At 40.0% G+C, this 17,022-nt stretch overlaps 2 protein-coding genes across 3 annotated transcripts; both read right to left on the bottom strand.

The window, feature by feature from the left end:
* Positions 1-294: 294 nt before the first annotated feature.
* LOC141931734 (macrophage migration inhibitory factor-like) lies at positions 295-5,482 on the bottom strand. Its single transcript, XM_074844259.1, has 3 exons — positions 5,375-5,482; positions 1,108-1,280; positions 295-361 (listed from the first exon to the last, which is right to left on the bottom strand). The coding sequence occupies exons 1-3, from the start codon at positions 5,480-5,482 to the stop codon at positions 295-297; spliced, it is 348 nt and encodes a 115-aa protein (XP_074700360.1).
* Positions 5,483-8,004: 2,522 nt separating this feature from the next.
* Positions 8,005-17,022, bottom strand: LOC141931664 (solute carrier family 2, facilitated glucose transporter member 11-like). Of its 2 annotated transcripts, XM_074844081.1 has the most exons (12): positions 16,965-17,022; positions 14,763-14,861; positions 14,161-14,321; positions 12,436-12,560; positions 12,050-12,179; positions 11,333-11,481; positions 10,584-10,771; positions 10,326-10,436; positions 9,720-9,821; positions 9,485-9,560; positions 8,641-8,768; positions 8,005-8,305 (listed from the first exon to the last, which is right to left on the bottom strand). In XM_074844081.1, the coding sequence occupies exons 1-12, from the start codon at positions 16,986-16,988 to the stop codon at positions 8,099-8,101; spliced, it is 1,500 nt and encodes a 499-aa protein (XP_074700182.1). In that variant the 5' UTR covers positions 16,989-17,022; the 3' UTR covers positions 8,005-8,098. The 2 variants fall into 2 exon arrangements, with proteins under 2 accessions (XP_074700182.1, XP_074700181.1); XM_074844080.1 differs by lacking the exon at positions 16,965-17,022 and having other exon boundaries at positions 14,763-14,888.

The following is a 17,022-nucleotide window of genomic DNA, read 5'->3' as shown; positions in this document are numbered from 1 at the left end:
ACTAAATTGTTTTTTAAAAAAGAAAAGCTTCTGTTAAGAGCATTTTGAGAAAGCACCTTCCATCTCAACCATAGGCCTTTCCAGAATAACAAGACAGATACAATGATAAGGCTCCTGCTGGATTTTTGCTTTTATTTAAGCAGCAGACAAGGTGTTAAACACCAGTGGGTAGCAGCGACTAAGGAACCACTGCCTCTTGCATTTGTGCCAGATAGTGGTAACATGACTAGAACTGCAGTGCTCAAAACCCAGGGTGAGGGTTCAGGAATAAACTCTTACCACCCGAGGGCAACCTCAAGCAAAGGTGGTGTTGTTCCAGCCCACATTGCCAGCACTGATGTCGAAGAAGCTGACATAGATTCTGAAAGGGAAGACAAACACCGTTAGCTGCCGAGAGCAGGGCGCTGCAGGCTGGCCAGGGTGTTCCGCAGCAGGACACAGCCATGCTGTAGACAGTTCCTCAGGGCTTTACACTTCCCAGGCCTGCACTGCGTCTCAGCAAGTTGCGCATTTCTTTTTTGCGAATGCTGGCAGGTAGGTTTGAGTGTTACATATTCCACATCCCCCACCCACCCTTTTAATGCCTTGTCTACTTGCATTCTGGAGTTCCTGGTATTTTTCTGCTTCTTGTTTTAAGGACATCTGAGGATGCTGTGTTTTATTTAGTCATTTCTGGAGCAGATTGATGTATCTTCAGGATGAGGACTAGAAATGCTTTTATGTAAGTGGAAGCTTTTGTAATAAACCTCCACTTGTACCCCACAGGCAGTAGGGAAGTGTTAGTACATGTTACTCAAGTTATCAATTTAGTATCGTCAGGTTATTGTGTCTGTGCCTGGGCTTTTGCACATATGAGATCTGTGGGTGCATGCAGTGCCTGGATTGCCATCATTTTAACTAAGAGAAGTTTTACAGCTTGTGGGCATTGGCATTGCAGCTTATGCAATTGCTCCTTTCCTCTTTTTAATTGGAGAGTTGTTCCATTGACTTGACATTTAGCCTCTTCAAGCAGAAGGTTAATAGAAGAACACCAAAGGACAAGTCTGGGATTAATAGTTTTAACAATCTGTGGAAAGTCATGTCAGAGAAGTTGCTGTATGAGCTCACCTGTCAGATGGTATTTTCAGCTGTTTGTTCAGCAGGTCACAAAGCAATTTGGAGTAGACCTTGTTCTCCTGCTCTCCTATCTTTCCAATGCTGTAGAGAAAGCACATAGCACAAGGGTCTGTGGAGCCACCAAAGGACATCAGCTGATCAGGAGAGATCTGTATTGCTAGATACTGTTGAAAGAAGAAGAGAATATTATTTTCCTTTGCCATGTTAGGAAAAGTTTTGAAAATGCAGGAAGGTATTGTGTACCTAAACTGCAGTGGAAATAGGTGCAAGCCTATCAGTTATGCTTTTGAAATTCTCCCGCATGTATTTCATTGCATTTCCAGACTTCCTAAATATTTTCCTGCAAGTCAGAGATGAGAAGGTATGAAATACAATCACATTCCCATGACATACCATTTGGGAACAGGCACTGCCATCACAATCCTTTAATCTGTACACTTAACTAAAAGTATTAGCAGCACATAAAAAAAAAAAACAACAAACAAGCAAAAAAAAAAAAAAAAGCAGTCCCAGGCACTCAGAGATGCTTTTCACCACTTACTAAAATGCAAATAGTTTCACCCTTGTTCTTAAGTTACCCTGTGGCAAAGATCCTTCCTTCCTTGCTGTCCTGAAACCTTCAACCCCAGTGTGTCCAATTATCTACTGAAAGATGGGTTCTGGACGCTCAGCCCAGGTACACTGTTAGGAGGACCCTGCATCTTTACTGACTCGAAATTTGGGGTAGAAAGTTCAGGTGCTCCAAGAGGTCAGTGACCTGCAATACCTCCAGAACCTCCTCGGAGGCACTGGGCTCTCCCTGCCTGTGCAGGAAGGCTGGGTGCGAGTGGGGGTGTGTAACTGCATTGCTGCTGCCCTACGTTCCAGAGAGATTTCACACCTCACTGGCTCCCGCTGCAGTCTTCCCTGATGAGGTAAATGTGAGCTGACACAGCAGAGGTCTAAATCAACATCCCCCTCATTAAACAAAATACAGCCTAATCCTACTTTTGTTCTTGGTAGCAGGAAAAAAAGGAAGAAAGTATCTATGTTAATATTAATGACCAGCCTGCAATTTTCCCTGCTGCTAATACACAGTGTCAGATCCACACACGGAGGAATCCAGGGATCAGTTCCTTTGGCATCCATCTGGCTTCTGTTCTGTTCTTACCCACGTTTATTAGCAGCGCATCATTGGAACTGAGCAGCAATTAACCCTCTTGGTCAAACAAGCTAGCCTGAGTACCAGGAGTTGTCTGGGTAATTAGTCTTGGCCATCATTTACAGCTTGTTTGGGTGCAAGGTGCATCAGGCCACAGCAGTGCAGGGTAAGCCAAGGAGATCCTGCTGAGGTACCACTTGCTTGGCCCAGTTCTCCCCTGGCTGGACGCTCTGTGCTCTGCCAACTGTAGGTACATGTACACCTTGAACATCCACCCTGGAAGCAATTATTGTTTTAAAAAAGTCAAGCTGAAGTGTTAATCAGCATTATTTTCTGAGAGCAGTTTGAACATGTTTGAAACGGTTTTTCCGTTAGAAAAAACCCTATTTGATTAAAAATAAAAATCAGTATTTTTTCCAAATGGTACCATTTCCTGTGAGAGGAAAGCTCTGCATTCCAGCCCACCCTAATCCTTTCCTTCTTTCTGTGTTATAACTAAGAGATTCTCCCTTTCCTATTGCCTCCTCTGTCACGAAGAGCTTGCATGTCCTCTTCAAAAAATCTCTTTGTTGTTCCCTGTATATTTCTAAGTCCCATTACATATCCCTTCCACACGGCTGCACAAACCTGTTCCAGCTGCATCCCAGCCCTGGCCTCTAGCTTTATATTCAGGAGCTGTTATGCAAGAACCACCAGCTGACACCCCCCCTCCCCCCAAAAGCAAGTACTTGTTTGCTAGACTGATAAAAAAATACCTTTTTTTTTTTTTTGAAGAGGGATAGAACACATCAGTTTTACATAAGAATTTCATTATATTACTGCATGTGTTGGAAAAAAAAATAATATAATCCTACTCCTATTTACAGTTAAGCCTGCTTTCTGGAGACGAGGCTTATACAAGCCTAAAACATGCTTCTGCCTATTCCCCAAGATAACTAACTTTGGTCAAATTTGACAGAGATTGATTTCCTACATGTTTAATGAGACTGATCGATCGCATAGAGCACCATTACTGTCCCTAGAGACAGAGGGGCCCCTTTATCAGGCATCAAACTATCTGCCTGGAAGAGACACAGTAGAACCAGGCTTCTCCACGTCAGTTGGCTTTTTAACTCAGCACCAAATCAATTTGATGACAACATCCAACAACATAGAACTGTCTTTTAAAGTCTACAGCCATACAACAAATAGAAATATTCTAATTATCAGTGCTGAACTGAGAATTTGATTGGTGAAAGAAGTGTCAGTACTATTAACCATCCCACCACTGGTGGGATCCATGGTACAAGTCCAATGCAAAACCTGACTGGAAATCACAGAAACTTTTAAAATTTTCCTCCAAGAATTAGCTGAAATTTTGCTGCAAGTTAAGCTGGCTGCTTTCTGCCACTGAGGAAGAAAGAAAAAAGTTCCTGTCTCTTTCATAACAGCCTACCTTTTCATCCTGCTCTCCTAGAAGAGCCAGTGTCTATTGATCCTTGCATTATCTTATTTCTTTAGCGTTTTTCCATTGGTGCATCTCTAACCTGCCTCCCTCTTTCTCAAAATAAAAGGCCTGAGACTGGATGGAGTACTCCTGCTGAGGCTTAGTTCTCCCTTGTGGCCAACAGAAGGGAACTGCCCCTGCTCCCAAGCATTGTCTTAACTCTTATTCATGTTATAACCCATAACAGCTCCCCAAATCCTTTCCTCTTTAATGAATTGTTATTTGTCTTTTGTGCAGTTTGACTTATTAATCAGCTATTGAAGGAAAGCTTCTTGACTTGAGAAGATATCTCTTACTATGTTCTTGAATTCTTACTGTCTCCTGTGCATACAAGCTATGGCCACCTGCACATCTTGCTCCACTGAGCCATCACGGGAAGCGTTGACTAGATCTGAGCAGAAGACACGACTGTGGGACTGTTTAAAGTGTTCCTGATTTTGACAAAACCAGGCCAGCTGCTCACAATTTTCTTACCATTTTTAAGACATTCCAAAGCTTGTTCTAATATTTTCAGTTATCCTACTTGGTTTTTAATTTCGGGTCCATTTTTCCCCTTTCTTAGGACACTTCCACCTCTGGCAGTTACCAAACAATTGCTAGGGGGTTCAGAGATCTCTGTTGTCACCTGAAGCAGTCTGGGGTCACTCCCATGTCAGAGCACTTTGTTTCCATGAAGAGCAAAGATCTGCTCAAGAGCTTTAGGCGTCCCAGTGGGCAGAGAAAGGTTTGCCAGGGAGCCCTCACAATCCTTTCTGTAGGCACCAGAACTTCATTCTTTCTAGAGCTTCAAAGCATCGCTCCCAAAGGAAAATAAGAAACATTTTCTGAAAATACTCATTTTCTAGTGAATACATAGAAGGAGTACTTCATCAAGCTGCTGAAGATCTATAGCCAATTCATTAAGTTACTGCTGCTGCAGCAGCTGAGAAGTAGCTCATGTTGTAAAGCTTGTAGCTCTCTAGAGCAGCTTTCACTTTGTTTTTCATATTCATCAACAGTCTTCAGTAAACAACTGATACAGTGACTAGTGACCTTTCAGGATTAAGTAAGAAAATAAAAACTTTACAAGACCCTTAATGACAGTATTTCAGCATTCCACCTCAGTAGCTTATTGCCATGGGTTTTGGCAGGTAAAAATCCCTCAGCTTGGTAATGAAACCAGCAGACAGAATTTACTCCGGTGTTTTGACTACAAGCAGCAGGATATCACGTGGGTATTTTTGCTAGATGTCCAAGCAAGCTGAATACCTTATTTTCTTTCTTCAGCTGTAACCACTAGGCCACAGGCAATTTGGTGGCATGTAACAAACAGATTCAGCAGGACTCTGCAAGGAAGTTAGAGGGTGAGGCTTGCTTTCAGTCAGCTAGATTCTTGAGAGATGTTCAGAGATACCTGCACATACATACCCACCACACATCCCGTGTCTCGACCTACATGGAATACCATCATATACAAAGCTAGTTTAAATACTTCAAGTGTTTTAAAACCTCAGAGCTAAGTTACAACAAACAAGTATTTGACATTTGTGCAGAGAGAAGTATATTAGTTTATAGAGGCTATCACTGAGAAATAGCTCATTGCATAGGCACAGCTGACTAAGTAAAGAAAACATTCAAGCATCTGGACTTACCTGTGCTGGTTTGCCCATTGCTTTTGATAACTGTTGGGTAAGCTCCCCCGTGAAAGACTCTGGAACTTTATCCTTGCTTATATTTGTGTTAATAATGAATTTAGGCATCTTTGGATTGCAAGAGGATTTTCATTCAGCTCACCTTGTTCACACCTTTGCTTCTAACCCACCTGCAAGACAGTTTACCCCACTGTACTAGTAAGCGCCTCAGGAGCCTTTAAATAGTCAGTGGTACCTTCCTCAGGTGTGCCTGGAGGGGAGAGAGTGCCTCAGGAGAGGCGAGGCTGCATGTGCCATCTGCAGGCTGCTAATGCAGATAGTCAATGTACAGCTTCTGTAGTGGGGAGAGTGGGCTTTTTGCACTCTGGAAATCAAAGCATCCAAAATGACACTTCATATTTGGTTACAGCCTGATCATGAAAACCACTGAAAAGCAAGTGTTTCAGAGACTGCTTGAGAGTGGGAGAGTTATAATGTGCTTCTTTATGCAAGTCTCATAATCATTTAAAAAATTTAGATGGGTGCCTCAACTGTGAGGTCTGGGACTCTTTCTGTGGAATAGGCCATAAGAGAAAAACCCCAGTACCACATGTTGTGGAGACCTTCCCTGAACTGTGACTAAGTCATGACAAAAATGCCTTAAAATCAGAGTCTTGATTTTTCCACTGTGGCGAGGGCTGGGTTCTACATACTCAAGAGGCGGCTTGTTTTCAACTTGCTCCTTTGTTGTGCAAATAGTCCCATAACAGTCAACAGGAGCTCCTGGAGATAGGAAATCCACAGGCTTTCTAAAATGAAAGGGTTTTATCCAGAGCAGAGTATATGGCAGAGCTGAGATCAGTTCTCTTTGCCTAGTAGAGTCTTACAAGAGAGAAGTGATTTAGAGAGGTCATATGGCATTTGGTAGGGAGTGTTTGCAGTGAGATGTGGGGAGGAAAGCAGGTTGGAAATGCTGATGAGGATGAAATAAATGGTTTGTTAATCTCTCCATGTTAAAGGTGATGGGTGTGTTTATGCCCAGTAGTTTCTGTGATTTAAGGGCTTTCTATAAACTCAATTCTTCAGCCTGTGGAAAAGAAGGAGAGCTTTCCGTAGCTTGCCCTAAATGCTTGTACTTCAACAGTGTGATTTAAACAAATACTTTTTAAATGGTGATAATCTCTGAATGAACACGCTTAAGTTGATTGTGTGGTGTATGTTGATTTTAAGTCAGTTGTTCCCTGTAGCATCCTTGCTGTAAAGAGCCAGGAAATAAAAAGTCAGGAGATGAATTACTATATGCAAGCATTAATCTACAGCCCATGTTAGTGGATTGTGTCTCCTGTATCTGAAGCATTCTGAAAATAATAAAGATCCTGAAAAAAACCCCAGAAATAAAGTCTGTACAAACAGAATTTTCAGGGCATGTTTCCTATGTCAAAGCATTAAAAACAAACTCAGGTGACAGCTCCATCTGTAAGGAGAGGAACTGCTGTTTGTTATATTGATGAATCTTCTTCAGTGATTAGCTAAAGGGAGGCAGCATGATCCAAAGCATTTAGTTACAAATCATACTATAGTTGTTAATGGTCACTTGGAAAATCTTAGACTCTATTTCCAATGAACGTCACAACCTATTTTTTCTGCTGGGTACAATAATCACCCGTTATTCGCAGCTTGCTTACATAACAAGAAAAACATTTCCAAAACAAACTCTTTCTTCTCTGAAAACATCTGATGTAATTCCCAGAAGCTGATGTACCAGGTTGGAAATCAGATCCTTAGACACCACAGATGCTCTTGGGAGTGTGCTTTATTTTATAGGAGCCATTTCACTACTTTTGCATGCAATAATATCTCTGTTTGGCAGGTCCATCTCCCTGCCTAAGGTTACTAGGATGTTCCCCACTGAGATTTTCATGCCATCTCCAGAAGGACTATTGCACAGTACAATTTCACTTTCAATATTTTTTTCTATTAGCATGGTTGAAACCTTTTTTCCTAATTTACTGTGCTAAGTTTTGAATCCCTATCTGCTCGGGTCACCCTAAACCACATACCTAGCTTTTCCTCTGTAAGCCTGCTAGTCAAGTATTTTAGACTTCTGTGTTTCCCCAGCCTCATGACAGATGATTATTTAGCCTTCTTAATCCTTTCTTCCCTTGGTTTGTCTTCTTAAATGATGTCACTTGTTCTTTCATATTTCTGATACCCTTCTCTGAACTATTTGTCAGCAGTTTACTGATTCTGAGGTGCTTAGAGCTGGTGAGGTCTCATTTAGGAAAGCTCAGTAACGAACTGTTCAGGTACCTGTGGCATTGGACAGGACTCCTGGGAACAAGAGACCAACTGAGGCCCAGAGCTGTAGGTCCAGGGCTGTGAGCAGAGCCTGTATGTACTATCTTGTATCAGGATTTGGGCCCTATAAACTGTTAACAAAATGTTTTTAAAACTTCATAAGGTAGACTAGTATAATTTTTTTTTTTGATTATTAGAAAAAATCTCATTATATCCAGTAGATCTTAAAACTGAGTGATGAAATTTCTTGTGAAAATATTTAGATAACAGCAAGAAATAAAACTCTAGCATAATGAATTTCATATCTATATTTAAAAAAAAAAAAAAAAAGAGAAAAGGAATAAGAGACAGAAGAGCTTGCAGTCTGTTTTTAATGTTTCCTGTTCAGTTCTATTGCAACACTGTTTCCTGTCTTTTCTAAGAGATGCAAATTTCTCCTCTGGACATTCAGAGTTTGGTGCAGAACAACTGTTCCTTAGGAAAGTTATTTTCAGTGACTGAGGTTTCTTTTTTTCCAAAATTTAGCTTGTTGAACTCTGCTTTTATTTCCATGATTGACTTTCCCTTGGTCTCAGGGAGATACAGGTAGATGAAAATTGCTGATAAAGCAAGGATTCCCAAAAAGATAAGGAAGCAGAAGGGTCCGAGATTATCCTGCAAGCAGAAATGGGAGACACTGTAAGGAAAATAAAAATCTCGCTTCTATTTCCCTGCCCTTGGGTGCAAGTCTGTATCTTAGTCATAAAAATTTAAAGGTATGCTCAATACCAAACCAGGATGAGTATCAAACCAGGAGTTTCCACTGGCTGTGTTTGACCTGAGTCCAATTGCTGCTCCTCTGACAGGCCTGGGGGATTCCTGAGCAGGTTGGTATTTGGACAGAGCTCTAAGCTTTGCATGTCACTGCAATTTATTGCTATTATTTTGCTCCCTGTCAGCATTCAGAAGTGGATTAGCCTGGAGGGAGGGATCCAGTTAGAGTCACTTACAACAATCAGTGGAAAAATCATCCCAAGTACAAACAGTCCCATCCAGTTGATGCAGCCAACAATCAGAAAGGCTGATGGTCTGAATGACTGGCTGAAGATTTCAACCATGATGGATATAGTGGTTCCAGCTGAAAAAGAAAAACAAAACACAAACCAGGTATATGTGTTTCCTTAGTTCCTCAGTGCACACCTTTCTTCTGCTGAAGATCCTTACAATGGCAGTGATAGAAAATGTCAGACAGGCAGAATAGGTGGCCTGCTGGTAGGTGGCTTCTGCTATGTGGGTGAAAGACCTTGATTCCAGAAAGGTACTACAGCTGTTAATTTCAGACCTCAGCTGTTAATTTAGGTTTCTCTCCTACATACTGGAATCATTTTCCTGGTGCCAGTGGATCTATGCAGTTCCGTATTGCACTGGTAGCCGTTATTAGTGCAGTAATTTATAAAACTGACCCCTTTTGGCTCCTGTGGACAGTTCCACCTGAAGCATGTTGGTAGGCATAAAGCTTAACTTGCTAAGTTAATAAAAAGTTTGATTACTATGATGTACCTGGCAATGCCTAGAATCCTGGTTTTAGCTGAGTACTTAAAAAATTGTTCTGAAATCTCTATCTCAGACCCTCTGGAGAAGATGATACCATGTTTTAAATTATTTAGATCTGTGATCAGCAATAAAATTTGAGGTGTCTATCCTTTTCCTGTCGTCTGGTTGTACATATCTGCCCCTCTGTCTGTAATTTCTAGAATTTTGTACCCTGGGACTAGAGTGTTCTTCCTCTGTCAGTTGTGTCACCAACCAATATGATACAAAATATCCTCTCAGCATTGCCACTGATATACTCACATGGTCCAATTCCATAGAAGACAACGAATAGGAAGATCAAGATAACACTGAAGTAGTGCATCCAGAAAAACTGATGCTAGAAGTGAGAAACCAGTGATATCAAACCGTTAGATACATGGCAGAATAGCTCTGTGTTTTCTGCCACCAACTCAAGTTTTTGTACATATGCTGTGAGGCAAGATGGGAAAAGTGGGCTGATGCTGGGTAAGTAACCAGAAGGCTGCTGCCTCTTTACCTGCAGTGACAGGGTCATGGTAAGGAGCGCTAGCACAGAGCACATCAGCGTGTATCCTCCCCACAGCAGCACCTTCCTCCCAAATCGGTCTATAAGGGTGCTCTGAAAAGCAGGAAACACTGGTCATAAATCCCAGTTCTCAAATGAAATAATTCCTCCCCTCTCCATGTATTCTTCACAGAAGACTTATCTGAATAATAACCAGAAATCAATGTCATTTGAGAGTCTCTTAATTCCTAATGAATTTGATTAGCTTCTTGAAAGCTAATTCATTATTAATTAAGCTGTGTTTATTAGTCAACCCTAGGCTGTTATTAGACAGTTCTTCCCTTTCTTACTTGCCAGTATATATTGAATTGTGCACACACACATCTAATCCAGAACATCAGAAAACTATTTTACAGAATAAAAATGAGTCTAAAGACATACAGTCATGCAAATAATTTGGGAAAAGAGCTGCCTTTTATCCTGCATGTGGTTTTGCAGAGGCAGGAAGATGTGTCTTAGGTTATACAAATTTTCCCCAAGCCCAGTTATAAGTAAGGAAAAGTACAATTGTTGACCACATTAAATTTTCCCTTCAAACTCAAGTCTGAGAAGACTTACACACAGTATAGAGGATAAGCATTCACACAACCCAACTCCCAGGGACACGTATGGGATGAGGTATTCTTCAAACTTGGCCGTGTGGAATACTTCAAAGGAATAGAAGTATATCTGAAAAATGCAGAGAGGAAATGCACCTGTGAAAAAAGTGTTGCAATTGTGCTGTATTTCTAAGCTGGTGTAATAACATTAATTTAGAGGGGTTTGTAACACTGAATAGAGTTGTCTCTTGTTCTGGGAATGATGAGAGCACTCAACTGCATTGATTCCACAGAGCTGCAAGGTGGTCATGACAGTCATCAAAATGTAAAGTTGCCAGCGCAAAGATCGCTCTTTTATTACTTCAAGGACACGCAAGGTTTTTGTGCTTGTCATTGCAACCTTCTCCTTCATAATATCATCAATTTCTGCTTGATGGTCTCCTTCCCCCCAGAGCTTCCTGATGGCTGTTGGGGAGAAAGAGGGGAGTGGATTATTCTACAAGTATAGCTCCATCACAGGTGGTTACGTTAAACCCTTTAGTCTGCCTGTCCATTGGCATGGGTGGTGGTGTTGGTGCTGTCTGCTTCTGTCACCTGGTTGGGCCTGGGCCAGCAGGCAAATTGAAGAATTTTGTCTCTGGTTGTCAGTATAGCGTAACTTTCTGATGTTGAGTTGACTTCATATAAACAAAGTAAACATTTAAGTACATTTTATTTAATAAAAAATGAACTGCCTAAACCGTCTTCTTTAAAGAAATAAAGTAATGCCCACCAAAGTGGGAAATGGTAGGCATGCTAATATGTATCTATCTTTTTTAACTGATTAAATTAGACTGAGTGAGGCCTCATGTTAACACAGATGAATTACCATAGGTACCTCAGCTGTTTTATTTAGAACTGCCTCTGCTATTACTCTGTGGCACTGCACTGTGCTGCGCTGCTGTGCCCTGCTTCTTGTCTTCTACAGAGGCTGTCACTCTAACATGTCAAATGAAGTGAAGTAAGTGAGGAAAGTAGACACTCTACCTTTCCTGCAGGCTTCCTCATTACCCTTCTGTATCAGGAGGTAGGATGGTGAATCAGGGAAAAATGGGAGGGTAACCAGTTGAACCAATGCTGAAAGTCCACTAGATGCTAACAACCATGGCCACAAAGCTTCGCTTCCTAAAATCTCCCTGGAAAGTGTATGTGAAACAAAATTATGCTGAAATAATGGAATGAATGTTCAGGAAGTTTTTCTGAGTGACGAAGATTGCTCAAATTCCATTCAAGGGTGCAGTGGAGTAAAAACCTGAATTGATAATTTGGCAAATTTCACAAATTTGGTTATTTGTATTTCTGACAATTTTAAAGGAATTATTTGGCATTTTGAAAAACTTTCTAAATATCATTAGGATCCAATAAAGTGTCTAGAGAGCTGATGAGACTCATTTGACCACAGGATCAAAACATCTTGCTAAGACTTTTCATGTAAATATAGTAAATTTTTAAGGGGAAGTCACCTAGTAGGAAGGGTGTGGAAATAAGAAGAAATCAGATTATGACTAATTAATTTTCTGTCTCCTATATTTAAAACTATATGTTTGCCTCAAATATGATCAAAACTTTTCTTCTGATATAAGCTAAGGCCTGTTTTGGGGAAGATGAGAGGGTTTCTCAGACACTGACTATGTGAGAGGGTAAGGTTATAGAAAGATTTCTACTACTCTTAATGTAACCTGATAGAAAGATTGGAGTATTTACCGTAGTCCAATAACCTGTCCTGTGAGTTTTCCCAGTGTCAGAAAAACAGCAACTGTGGAGTTGGTAAATCCACGCAGCTTCTTGGGTGAAATCTCTCCTACATACTGAGGATGTATATTGAGAGAAAAACCTTTAACATAGAAGAGGATAAATGACTGTTAAAATATTTAGCAAAGCTTAACTTTCCTACTCCATCCTCTCTTACATTGTTTCCTTTCATTCTGGTATTTGGATTACATTTTCCTGCAAAAGGGCTGATGTCTTTCACTTTTATTAAATGCCTAGTATATTTGCTTTAAAAGTCATTCTCCAAGAATGGCAATACCCATAGAGACAATCCTGGAACAGCAAGGATGCTTGCACTCCTCAGTGGCATGAGCACATACCTGTACCAATGCCATAGAGAAAGCGTCCGATCAGAATCATCTCGAAGGATTTGGCTGTTTTACTGAAGGCCATGAAAAGTGCAGCTACCAGCATGATCAGGTTGGTGCACATTTGGCACTTTTTTCTGAAAGAAAAAAAAAAAGGCAAGCTCATGAGAATTTACTGTGAAATGAAAACCTCTTGTACTCTTTTGACTAATCTATCTTGTTGTGACAGGAAGCATGGTACAGCCATTCCTGCTGTTTTGAGGAATGGCTGAAATAATTTTAACTTTTGATAGTCAAAGTGATTCTTTAAATTTTTAGGATCCTTTAGACTTGAATTCATTAATGTTTTTTAGCTTAGAATTTAAACAGTTGGAACACTTCATCAGCATTTCCACAGTACAGGTGGGGAAAGAGATCAAAGAACTGACCCAGCTTGTCACCAAGATTTTTAAATAGCTAGAACTCCTCATAAAATGTCAGGTTGTTCCCCAGAAATAGTCTGAGTCCATGGCTCCCATTCTAGAATGGCTCATATTAAAGACACACTTGGCTAAATGGATGTGATCTGAGATGGCAGAAAGAGTTTTTAGAGGCATATTTCAAAAGACACTCTGTGTGAATCATGGGCTGGTATGTTCACAACCCTGATGTCTCAGGCTCAGATTAAAGCCTTTTGCACTCAGTTGTTTTGCCGTGATGCTTGCTAAACAAGAGTCCTCTTGCACACATTAAGGATTCACAGAGATACTGTGTTTATAAGACTGTGATTCAGCAATTAGGTTATCATGTGTTAAATAACCCATGGGAGAAGTGCATGATCTTGTTTCCAGTCTTTGGAGACCCTCTGAGTGTGGGATGAGGCAGTGTCCCACAAGAAATTTCTTGGGGGCACTTACCTGATAGGAAAGAACACAATTGCAGGCAGGCTAAGATGGTTTGTTGAGACCCATATGAGGGGCCTCTGGATCAGTGGGTTGTGGAGCAGATCTTTAAGTGGGTCACACCAAGTAGATATGTTTGCCAATTTCTCTGCAAATGAAATTAGTGGTGTTACACACAAGGCACTGAGAACAGACCAGACTGGTGAGGAATCCTTTCTCCATCCAGTGGGAAAGATAGTTTGGAACTGACTTTCAGTAAAATGGATTGCCAAGAACAGAGATGTCTCTTGGAGAATTGGTTTTGGCACTGTTTGTATCTTTACAGCATAGATACAGGCAATTTATTTTTTTTGATTGTCTTCATATTTTCATTAGATGAGATCTGAATATTTAATATAATGTCATCACCCCCAAATGAGTGTACTTAAATGGAAATCTGGCTCTTTGACACTTAAGGATGTCTTCCACACAGTGGTTTCCGTTTGGTTAGAGTAACTGCATATAATGTGTTACAAGACACGCAGCTCCTTTTTGGGGGTTTTGTAAAGCCTGGGAGATCTTTATGAGAGTCATAGGGGATCTTGAAGACAACATGAGGCAGGTACACTACCCTGTTACTCCCAGAGGCACTGATCTGGTGATGCGATGATGAATGCAGCTTTTACAGAAACACAGTTCACTGGGGAGGGCAGATAAACAAGGTAGAAGACTGCTTGCTACTTGAAAGAGGTGGATGTGCTAGCAAGCCAAATCAGTTGGTGTCAATCAGACTGCTTCAACCAAAAAGAGGTTTATTTCTTCACCTTGGTAGTTACCTGTATTTTCTGACTATTGAGCTGTTAGAAGAAACACTTACTTCCTGTATTTTGTAGTCAGGTAGCCACAGCAGAGGCTCCCCAGGAATCCTCCTATCCCATAAACAGACACAATGAAGGACCACAACAGCATGATTGTCTCAGGATGGAGAGGAGACCCATGTCGCTCTATCCAGGTTTCATTAATAAACTTCCTGATGTGCTGAAAAAGAAAATGATATTTGACTGGACAATGGATATAAGATCTCTTCATATTATTTGGCTCTTGTAGTTCGGATCTAGCCTGTGGTTCTAATATTAGACTTATTTTGAGACTTTCTTAGTAATACAAGTTGGCTGAGCTCAGACTGCAAAATCTTTAAGTTAGTATCAGTCAGTAAGCTTCCTAGGAAACATGCTAAAAGCACATTTCCTGCCTTCCTTTGGAGGCTTGTATAGTGTGTAGTAAGAACTTACTTAAAACAGAAAATGCCATCCTGTTCTTTAAAGGAGAAAAAGTTCTCTACCCATTTGTGGTTACTGTTAGAGAAAGAAAAGGCATAGATGTATCAGCTGAATGCTCGGTAAATTTGAGATTTGTGGGAGAATGGAGAGCTCAGGGTCTCCATTTTGTATTTTCAACCTCAGGGAGATGGCTCCTTACCACAGAAGGATAGTTGATGACAGAAATGTGGAATCCATATGGGAAACTACCACCAATTCCCAGCACTAAGATCATTTGAAATAGTCCCCGGAACTGAACCTGCAAAGCAAAAATAAAATGCTCCATCAGCTTCTCAGACCTGTGCAGGGCCAGAGTCTTTGTAGCCACACCTGCCCTTCCCCTTTGTCCACTTCAAATCCTCTTGAATTTAAACATTTTTCCAAAATCCCTCTAACCTACTGTTAAAGTGCAATCATCAACCACGGTGCATAGCAAGACCACATGCTAGTATAAGAGTGATAATCCACTACTTTGCTTGCAAGAAGAAAAAGGATTTTTAAAAGATGTTCCAGATAGTACAGCTCTCACTGAATGCCTGCAATATCTGACAGGGTGGCTGGATAAAAGTGTCAGTCCTGGATGCGGGGAAGAGGGAATCAGTTTCCTTGTCTGCAATCTACAATAACCTATGTACATTAAACCATAATGTTATGCCATAGAAATACAACATTAAAAATCAACAACATTTTATTGTACTCTCTGCTTTAATTTCTGACTGTGTCGTATCTTTAAGCATAATAAAGAAAAGATCTTTTTAACATTCAGCTTTTTCAGAAAGGCATGGACTACAAAGATAAGATAATAATTTGGAATATCCATTGTAATTGCATCAAAATAAAAATTTTCCTGACTTTGATTTGGGATTTCATTTCTCCCTTCTCAATATTTTATTTTTTCTACTTATTTAACCATGAAAGTATGTGCTTGCATATTGAATGGGTTGGCATCTTCCAGGCTAGGGAGATACTGACCAGCTATAATTTCCTTGATCAAAGATTAGGGACTGAAATACTCTGGCTGCTTTGATGAATGAAATAATTTTAACTGTAAATAAGGAAAAAACATAACATGTAACTACTTAGACCTTTTTGAGGTATGTGACCCCACTGGTCATCCATCCAGTTTCCAAGTGCCTGCAAGGCTAGATGAAGTTATCCTCAAACAGCTTAGATTGTACCTAGCAAACCAAACCTAGAACAATTGTGATTTTAGCCCCATCAGGATCTGTGCAGGGTCCTTTGGGTTTAACTGCCTTTCCCTTTTTATTCATCACATCACAGACCAGGACAGTAACATCATCTCTGTATAGAGGACACTATGTTCTTTTCCTGTCACATATGACCTTCATGAGCTCACAACTTTTTGGAGATCAGTGCCTGGATGAAGAGAAGCTGGTAGAAAGTGCAATCAGGCAGGAACAAAGTAATGCAAATGTGAATAATGCTGTACTGAGAGACACTTAAAAGAACATCCCTTTTTATGGTTCTTAGGTCCATCTTTTGAGTACTTGTTACTTAATTAGTCCACAGCTGGATTTCCCAAGTTATCACATGACAGGAACCGAGAAGCTATAGACCAGAAGGCTCTAAATTTCCTTAAAAATCCTGTCTCAGATTCAATGGATTTGCTAATTAGCAAAAGCATTCAAACAAATCAAGAACTCACTCTCTCACTCTTCCTTTTTTTTTTTTTTTGTAATAGACTTACAAATTAACAATTTTAATACCTAAAAAGTAAAGCAAAATAGCTTCTTGCTGGCAACTGAGAAATAGAGCAAGAAATACTTATGACTTCTTCCCTGTTTAAGACTATAGAAACTCTTGATGGATGACATTAATTATCTTTGGATGAAATGAACAAAGTCACTTATTTTAAAGCTTATGTCATGATTTCTTAGCCTTTTACAGTACAGTTAATCTATTCATTACTTTGGGAAGTAATTGGAGTGCTCTAACAATTAGTATTGTTTTCAGTAATTCAGAAGACAAAAGTAAAGTAGCATTGTCAGTGGTGGAACTGCCAGGACTTTTGTTAGATTTTATTTTATTTTATTTTATTTTATTTTATTTTATTTTATTTTATTTTATTTTATTTTATTTTATTTTATTTTATTTTATTTTATTTTATTTTATTTTATTTTATTTTATTTTATTTTATTTATCTTGTTGCATGGAAAAGACCATGCAACATGATTTTCATGGTCCCAAGCCCTATTGTTCTTGGTGATGTTTAAACACAGAAGAGCAGGATCATTTCTGTACCAAAAGAACTTGCAATCTTTAAGGAATCTGGATCTTCAGTATTAAGTTAGCTTTGTCTTTTATAAGTCATAGCCCTGAGAAAAAGTGACCAGATACTTACCAGGTCAGAGAAGAAAGTAGCCATCTCCTATGAAAGAGCTGATTCCTGTTGCTTCCTG

Source organism: Strix aluco, chromosome 18 (genome assembly GCF_031877795.1).
Source record: "Strix aluco isolate bStrAlu1 chromosome 18, bStrAlu1.hap1, whole genome shotgun sequence".
NCBI classification, from domain to species: domain Eukaryota; kingdom Metazoa; phylum Chordata; class Aves; order Strigiformes; family Strigidae; genus Strix; species Strix aluco.
Note: the sequence above shows the minus strand (reverse complement) of the source record. Positions and strands in the feature narration are given on the sequence as shown.

Bases quoted from the DNA above. Each gene is read 5' to 3' on its own strand.
- LOC141931664 (XM_074844080.1), bottom strand. From the start codon at position 14,888: ATGGAGCATTTTATTTTTGCTTTGCAGGTTCAGTTCCGGGGACTATTT. The intron at 12,180-12,435 runs GTATGTGCTCAT...TCTATGTTAAAG, and splicing joins TCTCTATGGCATTGGTACAG to GTTTTTCTCTCAATATACAT. The intron at 9,561-9,719 runs GTAAAGAGGCAG...TCTCACTTCTAG, and splicing joins CCATGACCCTGTCACTGCAG to CATCAGTTTTTCTGGATGCA.
- LOC141931734 (XM_074844259.1), bottom strand. From the start codon at position 5,482: ATGCCTAAATTCATTATTAACACAAATATAAGCAAGGATAAAGTTCCA. The intron at 1,281-5,374 runs GTAAGTCCAGAT...TTCTTTCAACAG, and splicing joins CAATGGGCAAACCAGCACAG to TATCTAGCAATACAGATCTC. The intron at 362-1,107 runs GTGAGCTCATAC...CTTCCCTTTCAG, and splicing joins CTGAAAATACCATCTGACAG to AATCTATGTCAGCTTCTTCG.